The 12327-nt window shown below is 35.7% G+C and overlaps 1 protein-coding gene across 5 annotated transcripts in view; it reads left to right on the forward strand.

The window, feature by feature from the left end:
* The window catches only part of NBEAL1 (neurobeachin like 1), a 164228-nt gene that overhangs the window by 39386 nt on the left and 112515 nt on the right, over window positions 1-12327 (forward strand). For all 5 annotated transcript variants that reach the window (XM_076005822.1, XM_076005824.1, XM_076005821.1 and 2 more), the window contains 4 exons: window positions 429-510; window positions 1011-1138; window positions 4109-4191; window positions 9570-9655. In XM_076005822.1, coding sequence (XP_075861937.1) covers window positions 429-510; window positions 1011-1138; window positions 4109-4191; window positions 9570-9655 — 379 coding nt within the window. The remainder of the gene's footprint in view (window positions 1-428; window positions 511-1010; window positions 1139-4108; window positions 4192-9569; window positions 9656-12327) is intronic.

The following is a 12327-nucleotide window of genomic DNA, read 5'->3' on the forward strand; positions in this document are numbered from 1 at the left end:
AGAAAAGTCATTTGCATTTTGTTTGCCAACATGTGTTTTCAAAATCCAAGCTGAATACATGAACATACATTTTGGTTTTTGTTTTGTTTGTTTTTTGAGACAAGGTCTCATTCCGTTTGCCCAGGCTAGAGGCAGTTGTATCATCATAGCTCACTGCAACCTCAAACTGCTGGGCTTAAGTGATCCTCCTGCCTCAGCCTCCCAAGTAGCTGGTACTACAGGTGCACGCCACCACACCCAGCTAATTTTTCTATGTTTTGTAGAGATGGGGTCTCTCTGTGTTGCTCAGCCTGGTCTCAAACTCCTGGCTTAAGTGATCCTCCCAAAGTGCTAGAATTATAGGAGTGAGCCACCACACCCTGCCCAAACATATACTTTATTAGCCATTTTATATATAAAAAATATTTAAAAATCTTTTTTATTCACAGAAATCTATCAAATGTGGAAGAAATTGGGACTTGCTCATACATTAATCATGTCATCACCATGACAACACTCTATATTCAGCAAGTAGGTGTGAACTAATACATTCCTTTTTGTTGCTTTACTGAGAGTAACTAGGTTTTACTTTTTAAATATTATGGTTAAGATAGTTAAATGTTTTCAGAACAGGCAATGAGAAGAGAATTAAAATCATTGTTGGGTAATATATATTTCAGAAATCTTATACATATTATCTAAAAGTAGATAAGTAGTTATTTATTATTTTAGTTAAAAATTAATTTGGTTTATAAATGGCTTTTTAAATGACATAGTTTGTGATTATATGTATTTATCATTCATCATAAATTCCTCTTACTGAAAACATTATTTTTTCAAAAGTTGTTTGGCTGTGTATTTTAAACGTATCCTAGGATATATCTAAAACTTGAGAGAGTATATCCTGTCCATATGATTAAATAACTCTTTTGGTCTCAAAAGAGTAAGTTAGGCTTATTTGAATAAGCTTAATTTATTGTTAGATAATTAATGAAATATGTCTTTAATTTTATGTTTAACTTTATTCTCAGTTAAAAAGCAAAAAAAAAGAGAAAGAAATGGCAGATCAGACATCTATTGAAGAATTTGTGATTCATGCATTGGCATTTTGTGAAAGTTTATATGATCCATATCGGAATTGGAGACATAGAATTTCAGGGTATGTGTTATAAATTATAATGTTCATTTAAAACTTGAATGTCATATGTAATTCTTTAAAGCAAGTCTTCTCTATGAAAGCAATTGGAAAGATGTATATAAAGTCTACAGATTTAATTCTGAGCTAGAGAATGACATTGGAGGGAATGAATTAGTGATAAATGCCACTTCTAGATAATTAAATATACTCTGAACTTGGGTTTTTTTTTGTTTTTCTTTTTTTCAACTCAACACAAAATGAATTTCTTACACGGGCACGGTGGTGTGGAGATTAGAGAATAAAGGGTATTATTATGATATTCCAACTAGTGAAATGGTAGAAAAATTTTTTAAAAATCACAGACATTTTTATGCCCTGAAAAGGTGCTTAATATTATTAGATAAAGCCAACAAAAATGAAAAACATCTGAAGGACAGCCACATAGAAATCCACTCATCTAAATATGACCTACTGAAAAAGCATTGGTTTAAGATGCCATCTTCTTTTTTTTTTATTTTTTTTGAGACAGAGTCTCACTTTTTTGCCCAGGCTAGAGTGCGTGCCATGGCGTCAGCCTAGCTCACAGCAACCTCAAACTCCTGAGCTCAAGCAATCCTCCTGCCTCAGCCTCCCAAGTAGCTGGGACTACAGGCATGCGCCACCATGTCCGGCTAATTTCTTCTATATATATTAGTTGGCCAATTAATTTCTTTCTATTTATGGTAGAGACAGGGTCTCGCTCTTGCTCAGGCTGGTTTTGAACTCCTGACCTCGAGTGATCCGCCCACCTCGGCCTCCCAGAGTGCTAGGATTACAGGAGTGAGCCACCGCGCCCAGCCAAGATGCCATCTTAATGACCATAATTGAGCTACTCAAATTACTTTCCTTATAATTATTGCAAAGCTAGGAAGAAAAGCCAATTGACCATAGAATAAACCAAACAGGATAAGCACACTTGGACTCATTGATGGCAGAATAAAGAGTTCTAAGATCCAGATCTAACATCCAGATTCATTAGAAATCATATCAGATGCCATTTGCTACTGCAATGCTTTGCAAATATGCCTACTTCTAGTGTGTAGAAGGCATAAAAATGATCACAATAACTGCCTTTATTTTAATTCTAAACATAACATCTTAGAACATTAACAGATATTCCTATTTAATTAAAACCATTACCAAAGACTTTTTATGTCTTCACGACAATACAAAATTTACTGGGGTTTCAAGTAAAAAATTCAGTCATGTGGTAAAAAAGTAATTTTAAAAGGATAAAATGTGATTTAACTTTCAGTTAGGTTTTTCCATGAACTTATATCCGCCTAGTGCATTGATAATATTATAGATTATGGTATTAACTAATAGATTGGTTATATCCTATCCAAACAAAAATATGTACACTCTATTTCATGCTATTGTGCTTTTAACATTTCGATTATATTATTAGCATTCAATTGCATCGTAAAATACAAGTTCAACGCCTGTAATCCTAGCTCTTGGGAGGCCGAGGCGGGCGGATTGCTCAAGGTCAGGAGTTCAAAACCAGCCTGAGCAAGAGCGAGACCCCGTCTCTACTATAAATAGAAAGAAATTAATTGGCCAACTGATATATATATATAAAAAATTAGCCGGGCATGGTGGCGCATGCCTGTAGTCCTAGCTACCCGGGAGGCTGAGGCAGAAGGATCACTCGAGCCCAGGAGTTTGAGGTTGCTGTGAGCTAGGCTGACGCCACGGCACTCACTCTAGCCTGGGCAACAAAGCGAGACTCTGTCTAAAAAAAAAAAAAAAAAAATACAAGTTCAGGCCAGGCGCAGTGGCTCACGCCTGTAATCCTAACACTCTGGGAGGCTGAGCTGGGAGGCTGAGGCGGATGGATCACTCAAGGTCAGGAGTTCAAAACCAGCCTGAGGAACTGCGAGACCCCGTCTCTACTAAAAATAGAAAGAAATTAATTGACTAAATAAAAATATATAGAAAAAATTAGCCGGACATGGTAGCGCATGCCTGTAGTCCCAGCTACTTGGGAGGCTGAGGCAGCAGGATTGCTTGAGCCCAGGAGTTTGAGGTTGCTGTGAGCTAGGCTGACGCCATGGCACGCACTCTAGCCTGGGCAAAAAAGTGAGACTCTGTCTCAAAAAAAATAAAAAAGAAAGAAGATGGCATCTTAAACCAATGCTTTTTCAGTAGGTCGTATTTAGATGAGTGGATTTCTATGTGGCTGTCCTTCAGATGTTTTTCATTTTTGTTGGCTTTATCTAATAATATTAAGCGCTTTTTCAGGGCATAAAAATGTCTGTGATTTTAAAAAAATTTTTCTACCATTTCACTAGTTGGAATATCATAATAATACCCTTTATTCTCCAATTTCCACACCACCGTGCCCGTGTAAGAAATTCATTTTGTGTTGCGATGAAATGTTCTTGGTAAAAGCACATGAAATTTGTGTTAGCCTTATGGAAGTCTGTAGAAATCATCATGTCTCTCAAAACTACTGGAATTTTCCTTAAAAACAAAAATAATGCCAGCTCATACTGGATCTATATCCTTAAGACAAAAGCAGTTAATGGTATGGACTCATTGTTCCAGACGAAATTTCAGAAAGTGGCAGAGTAATGTGATTTCTGATAAATTTTCAGTTTTATTGTAATAAAAAGCTACTAGCCTTAGCTGTCAGTTTAGCAGTATTGCTGAACAAATTCTTTCACAAATTGGAAATTTTAAGGACTAGTTCCTTTTTCAATTTCCAGTTATTTGGAGAACTTATCCTAGCTACTATGTTTTGTAATTCAAAAGAAGAAATCCTTTAATTGATGAGCATTTAAGTTATTGGCTAGACTTCTTTTTCAGGATTATGCCAGTCCTGGAGATGTGTTGTTCAATATACAAATCAAAAGTAAAATATTATATTTGTTTTATAATTGTCTTTGTAATTATGCCATCTCTGTTTGCCCATGTCATAATTTGTTATTAACTTCTTTTTAATGATAGGCGAATCCTTAGTACTGTGGAAAAGAGCAGACAGAAATATAAACCAGCTTCTCTCACAGTGGAGTTCATCCCTTTCTTTTATCGTAAGTAACTCCTCTAGTTTTTTTTACTCTGATTATTCTTGCTCTGATTCTGACTTTGCTAAATTCACTTATGAATCTTAATAGCCCTAATGTTATTCTTTAGGGTTTTACATGTATACAATCATGTCTGCAAAAAAGACAGTTTTACTTTTTTCTTTCCAAACTATATGCTATTTTATACTGTTAAATAGAAGTGGTAAGAGAAGATATTCATGTCTTGTTCCCACATGTAGAGGGGAAAAAATTCAGTCTTTCACCATTCAGTATGATGTTAGTGGTAGATTTTTTAAATAGATGCCCTTTATTAAGTAGAAGAAGCTTTATTCTAATGCTATTTGGCCAATAGTTTTTATTATGGAATGGATATTGACTTTTTTCACATACTTCTACTACATCTATTTGAGATGATTTGTTTAACCTTTAGTGTGTTAATTGGTAAAATACAAAGATTGATTTTTGAATGTTAAGCTAACATTGCATTCCTGGCCTAGCATACCTTTGGTCATGATTATATGATTATATTATTCTTTTTACGTAATACTTCATTTGATTTGCAAACATTTTATTAAAGATTTTTGTATCTGTGTTCAAGCAAAATATGGGTTTGTAGGGTGTTTTTTCCTTGTTATATCTTGTGTGGTTTATAATAGGATAATTGTCTTACTTTGCTTGGGCTTCCATAACAAAATACTATAGACTGGGTGGCTTAAATAACAGAAATTTATTTTCTCACAGTTCTGAGGGCTGGATAGTCCAAGACCACGTTTCTAGCAGGGTTTAGTTTCTGGTGAGAGATCTCTTTGTGGCTTGCAGAGAGTCACCTTCTTGCTATGTCCTCACATGTTGGAAAGAGACTAGTCTCTATCACTTCTTACAAGGGCATCAGTTCTATTGGATCAGGCTCTACTTTTTTGGCCTCATTTAACTTTAGTCACCTCCTTAAAGGCTGTATCTCTACTGCAGTCACATGATTGGGGATGTTAGGGCTTCAACATATGAATTGGGGTGGGGGCATAATTTAGTCCATACCATTCCATCCATAGCCCTCCAAAATTTATGTACTTATCATATGCAAAATACATTTATTCCATCTCAACAGTCCCAAGTGTCTTAACTCATTCTAACATCAGCTCTGTAAACCCTAAAGTCCAAAGTCTTATCTAAATGTCATCTAAATTAGATATGGGTGAGACTCGGTTACAACTCATCCTGAGTCAAAATTCCTCGCTAGCTGTGAACCTGTGAAACCAGAGAAGTCATGTGCATCCAAAATATAATAGTGGGTTAGGCATAGAATTAGTATTCCTATTCCAAAAGAGAGAAATAAGGAAGAAAGCGGTGACAGGTCCCAGGCCAGTCCAAAACCTAGTAAGACAAATTCCAGTAGACTTTAAAGCTTGAGAATAATCCCCAGGCCCACTAGGATGCTACTATCACCCCTTTTGCCTCTGCCGGTCATCCCTACCCCTTGTGCTCTGCTTTCTCTTTAGGCTTGCCCACATGGCTGTCTGTGAGGGCAGCCCTGGCCCTGAAGCACTGGGTGGGGTCATCCTGGCACACTGAAACCTGAGAGGTTATCAAACTCTTTGAAACCTAAGGAGGAGGAGGAAACAGACTTGTCCCCTGGGTCTGTGGTGTTATTCTTCCCTTTCCTTGAAAAATAGCACATGTTCACAATTTTGGTCTGGTTCTATAGACTCCAAGGAATCCACTGTAATCTAAGTGCTTTGGTAGGCTGAGGCAGGAAGATTACCTGAGTTCAAGATCAACCTGGCAGTCTAGTTCGAGACCCTGTCTCTAAAATAAAATTTTTTTTAAAATTTAGCTGGGCATGGTGGTCCACATCTGTAGTCCTAGCTACTTGGGAGGCTGAGGCAGGAGCATTGCTTGAGCCTAGGAGCAGTTTTTAAGTGTTTTCACCACAAAAAAATGTTAAGCGTGTAAGTTTGATTTAGACAATCCACAATGTTTACATATTTCAAAACATCATGTTGTATACCATAAATATTAATATATATAATTTGTATTTGTCAATTAAAATAATTTAATTCAAGAAAAAAGGAAATGTGTTGTTTAATCTGTAAATGTTTGGGGAGTTTCTAGATCCTTTTTTTCCTTATGGTGAAAAAATTTATGTTTAGAGTTAGCTGGCTGGACTCAGTTTAGATGGTCCCAGTTTTGTTGGCTATATCCAAAGCATCATAGTTAGGAGCCAGTCGAACATATATATATGCCTTCTTTTTTCCATTGGGCTTAATCAGGGTGTTGACCTTGGCCACATCACTGTAATAGAGCTTTTTTCTTTTTCTTTCTTTTTTTTTTTTTTTTTACCAGAAGCAGCAAACAGATCTTTTGTTTTTTTTGAGTCAGAGTCTCACTCTGTTGCCCAGGCTAGAGTGCCATGGCGTCAGCCTAGCTCGCAGCAACCTCAAACTCCTGGGCTCAAGTGATCCTTCTGCCTCAGCCTCCCGAGTAGCTAGGACTACAGGCACGCGCCACCATGCCTGGCTAATTGTTTCTATGTATTTTTTTAGTTGGCTAATTAATTTCTTTCTATTTTTAGTAGAGACGGGGTCTTGCTCTTGCTCAGGCTGGTTTCGTACTCCTGACCTTGAGCAATCCTTCCAGAGGGCTAGGATTACAGGCATGAGCCACCACACCCAGCCAAGCTTTGGAGCCTGTTTCATCTGGTGCTTCTTGGCCTTGACACCCACAGTGAACACAAGTGTGTTGTCTTTTGTCTTTTTCATGGCTGGCTTGGTGGCTAAGGGGATTTTGGTGATGGCACAGCAGTCAAGCTTGTTTCTTCTGTGGGTATTCTTCCAGGGAGATTTAGGCTACCTTTGGAGCCACAGTGTCTTAGGCCACCAGATGTGGATGATGTTCAGATCTTTTTATTTTGTGTCTGTGGATGCCTCAGCACTGACTGCTTAGCCTTCAAAGCCTTTGATTTGGCTTCAGCTTTGGGAGAACCAGGGGATCCTTTGCTTTCAGTGCCATCTTCATGAAAAGAGTCTCCAGGTATCTTTTTATCATTACTTTTTTTTTTTTTTGAGAAGGAGTCTTGCTCTGGCACCTGGGCTAGAGTGCTACTGTGTCAGCCTTAGCTCACGGCAACCTTCAAACTCTTGGGCTTAAGCAATTCTCCTGCCTCAGCCTCCCAAGTAGCTGGGATTACATGTGTGTGCCACCACGCCTGGCTAATTTTTCTATCTTTAGTAGAGACAAGGTCTCTCTGTTGCTAAGCTGGTCTTGAGCTCCTGACCTCAAGCAATCCTCCTGCCTCGGCCTCCCAGAGTGCTAGGATTATAGGCATGAGCCACCTCACCCAGCCTTTTTTTTTTTTTTTTAACACTTTTTTTTTGGAGGTAGGTTATTGCTCTGTGGACTGGGCTAGAGTGCAATGGTATCATCCTAGCTCATTGCAACCTCAATCTCTTGGGCTTAAGTGACCCTCCTGCCTCAGCCTCCTCCTCAGTAGCTAGGACTACAGGCTCATGCTGCCACACCCCACCAATTTTTGTGTGTGTGTGTGTGTGGTGTTCATGGGATCTCACTATGTTACTCAGACTGGTTTCTAAGTCCTGGGCTCAAGAAATCCTCCTGCCTTGGCCTCCCAAAGTGCTAGGATTACAGGGGTGAACCACCATGCCCAGCCTTCCTTTTTCATTACTTTGTAAGTCCACTATGGTGAGAGAACATATTCTTTATGACTTTAATCAATTTAAATTTGCTGATTCTTATTTTCATGGCCTATTTTTGATAATTAAATATTCCTCTCTACCCACTGTAATATTCCTTGCCTTATTTTGTCAGATGTGAATTTATGTAACCTCCCCAGCAATTTTATGGTTAGAGTTTACATAGTATATATTTTTACATCCTTTATGTGTATTACCTTTCTGTGTGTCTACTGTGACTGAATTAGATGCTATCATCTTCTAGCTCTGTGTGAAATCATTGAATTATTCAGCTTACAGGTTCTTTGTAGTTTTTTGGGCCTATCTTGTGAGATGTCATACTAGCATGTGTGAGTTGATACTGAGACACAAAGTGAGCTGTTTGCATATTTCTGGAGCACTTTCTCTGTGTGGCTTTATCCATTCCAGTACACTACTTCACAGATTTCAATTGCCTAGGCCTCTGCAAATATTGATTTTTGGCTCCCGAACTGAATAAATAGCCACGTTCTTTTAGGTTTCTTTTTTTCTGTGCAAAAGTCCAGAAAGTATCTCCAAACAGGAATCTGAGGTGTGATCCTTGGGCTCACTTTGTTTTCCTTCTCTTGTGTATCACAATTCTGTGACCTTATTTATGGAACCTCTTTTGTCCAGTTTTCTAGTTGTTCATAGCTGGAAGTCATGGGTAGTGCCAGTTATTCTGACATAGCTGGAATGACTTAATTTTTAAATTATAAATTTCAATCAGTTCATTTAACCTCAAAGTTGTTTCTTTTTGGTGACATTTATTGTGTATAAAATTGGAAATAATTTTATTGTTATAGTTTTGTTTAAGTGTGAAATGATGTATGCAAAAGGATATTCATTATGGAATTATTAGCATCAGAAGAGGACAGTATAACATTTATCAGCAGGTTAAGTGTGGATACCTCATTGTGGTAGTATATACTCTGTAGATATAAAAATAAATAAAACAGATGTATCTGTAAAAATGTAATAATATCCAGAATGTATTAAGTTAATAAACAAAACATGATGTAGGAATATATATTTAGCTTTTTCCTTTTCTGAAGGCAGAGATAGTGTGGTCGATTGAGGAATAAGTCAGAGGGAGACTTACTTTTTCTTGCCAGCTCTTTTATGCTTTTTAAACTTTTTTTGTCATGTGTATGTATAACCTTTTAAAAACAATAAAATAATTTATAATGTTAAGATAAAGGTTACTCTTGGCACCAGAATTTAGAATATTGGCCCTAGAGTGGAACCAGGAAATCTTTTTGTCCAACTCTTTCATTTTATAATTGACTAGATGTAGTCAGTTATACTAGTAAGAGGCAGTCGTACTAAAGAGGCATCTAATTTTATGTCAGGTTTCGGTTAATTTCTAGTGCTGTTACTTAGTAACCAGGCAAGAGATTAAGTTCTGACCTTCCATTTGCTCAGTTATACATGGGGGCAAAATATCATCCTTATATGGACTATTATGAGAACTAAATGAGATAACATTGAGTACCCTAAAGTGCCCCCTGACAGATGGTTTCTGTTTTTCTAAGACAAAATTTATATTAGGCTTTCTTGAACATATTTTAGCCTTTTCACAAGTAGTTCTTTATGTTTGTATCAAACATTCCTTAGAAATAAATCATATTGTGAAAGAGAAATCTTATTTATTTATTTATTTGTGTATTGTATTTACAGAATGTTTTCAGGAAAGTGAACATCTCAAGGAAAGTCTTAAGTGTTGCTTATTGCATCTTTTTGGAGCCATTGTAGCCGGTGGGCAGGTGAGGAAAGCATTGAAAGTTAATATATAATAGTTAACAATCCAAAAAGCTTTTGGTTGATTATTTAATGTATTCTTTGTCTTTTTATAACTTCATGAACCATACACTTATTTTTATGTTTCTATTTTGTTTTAAACTAATCTACTTACTTATTTCTTTTGTTATCTTCTCAAAAACCTAAGTAATAATTTTAGCATTGACAATAAAATTACTGGATAAATAACAAGATTTAATAATTTTTTATTTTATAAGTCTTATTTGTGTTGGCTTTCAGCTACTAGTTTTTACTTTTTAGTATGGAGGAAGTCAACCCTGTCAGGCCAGATGAAATCAAACTGTAGCAGTTGGGTTGACTACAAGAAAGAATTTCTAGTAGTTTTTTTTACGTTAAGCATCTTAAATGCTGTCTGTCATAAACTTCGAGTATAACTTCTAGTTAATAATAGAATTATAGTCAAGAAAGAACATTCTACATGTTTCCTTAAACCACAGTTTAGATCAGAGATTCGTAACACATTTTGTACTTTATGTAACACAGACTCTTTCGGCAGTCTGATAAAGCCTCTTGTCAGAATGTTTTTAAATGCCTGAAATAAAATACAAAGGAAACGAACTATACTAAAATGCAGTTACTAAAATATTAATAAACCTGTGACATATTAATATGTGCTTCTCTATGACACATTAATTAAAAAGATGTAGCAGCAAGGCTAATCTAATGTCATTTTTAAAAAGAGATGAGCATAATGATGTTTTGAGAGATGCAACAACTATATGAACATACATATGATTTTTATTGGTGACAAAAATTACAAATATTACTTATACTACTGTGCTTTGTTGCTTACATTTAAATTTGAAAGAAATACTAAATTTCAGTTAGAGATTAGTGGAAATAAAGATACACCTTTTTCCATCCAAGTTTCAAAGTCCATTAATTCCCTCTCTTTCTCTATCTCTTCCTTTCTCTCTTAGATTGAAAGTTCTTATCTTCCTTTTTTTAATTAATAGCTTTTTCTTTCACATGAAACATTCTCTTACTAACATCAGTGTACTATGTCGTTTATATTGTGTTTAAATTATGTGTTTAAGTTACAGTTTCATTTAAAAATTACAGTTTTATTTAAAAACTTAGAAACTTATATTTTTAAAAGCTTTAATTTTATTTAAAGATATAAAATTATACCAATAATACACTAGGCGTATCACCTTATCATTTTGGGCATTAGGAAGAAATTCTTGTCCGTGTTCTGGAAGTCATCATGAAAGTTAATACTTAGACATTTATTTGAGTTCAAGAGCCTTTTATGAAGCTCTTTTTTATCTTATAGTAGTAGGGAAATTTTAATATTATAGCATAGGCAGTTGCTATTTTTTGATAATTTATTTTTCATTTCCTGTTCTGTTTGGAGATTTAAGAGTGTAATATTCATTTTTCAAGTGTGCTTCATAAGCAGATGACTATGTATTTGGGTAATTCTTTTTTTTAATGTGCCCAGTTTAGATATATTTTCCTGAGTATTAATCTTGTAAATACCATCATGAGATTAAGAGTTTCCTACATGTTAGTACTGCTGCAATCCCTTTTCCTCCTTGTCTTTACTTTGTTTTCTCTCTGTGTTATCATTTTTTCGTTGAATGGCCCTTGTGCTCAATGGGCATTTTTCTTTTTTTTTTCAGAGTAAGGACTTATGAATCCATGGGCATTTTTTAAACAGTATTTTTATTTGCTCTTACCCTAGTACCCTGTTAGCTTCTAGAGTGTTGCTGAAATTTCCTTCTATTTTGTTTTATTGATTCTATCCCTTTTTTGGTACCAGCCACAATTTCTACTTGGCTATCTGTGTTTTATGTTTGCTTAATCACTTTCCTATAATAGCTGATATCCTTCTTTTGGGTCATTATCTCCCATTTCTATTATTTCTCCACTGCTGCTAAAAAGAATTAATTAATGCACATGAATGAAAATGGAAGTGGCATTGTTATTAACTAATGTAAAAGCTGACTGGATCCTTTCTTTTTTTTTAAACACAGAGATTTGTTTTTTTTAGTGCCCAGGAATAATCAAGCCCCAAGAGACCTCTGTAATGAAAACTAACATGAAAATCAAGATACTGGAAACCCAATTTAATATTTTATGTGCTAAAAATACTCAAAATCCTTGTGATCAGGACATATAGTTAGAGTAATATCAAAGGCAGAAAATTATTTGTTGAATATGGCATCAGTACAAGGGTAGTTAGATGAATTGAATATCTATAAGTGTAAGAATGATCTTGTCAAAAAGAACAGAAAAATATATATACTAAAAATATATATAGAAAAAATTAGCTGGGCATGGTGGCACATGCCTGTAGTTCCAGCTCCTCTGGAGGCTGAGGCAGGAGGATTGCTTGAGCCCAGGAGTTTGAAGTTGCTGTGAGCTAGGGTGATGTCATGGTACTCTAGCCTAGGCAGCAGAGTGAGACTCTGTCTCAAAAAAAATATAAATAAATAAATAAATGAAATAAAATTCTGGCTATCATGTTTGCATTTGGGGCATAAAGATAGAGGGGGTAATGAAGAAGAAGTAGACAAATGGCATGTGCCAACTGTCTTTTAAAGAGATGCTGAAAAGCTGACATTTGCTGCCTTTTTTATCTCATTTGCCAAGCTCTTGGTCATATGACTGC

This window comes from Microcebus murinus, chromosome 8, assembly GCF_040939455.1.
Source record: "Microcebus murinus isolate Inina chromosome 8, M.murinus_Inina_mat1.0, whole genome shotgun sequence".
Taxonomy (NCBI): Eukaryota; Metazoa; Chordata; class Mammalia; order Primates; family Cheirogaleidae; genus Microcebus; species Microcebus murinus.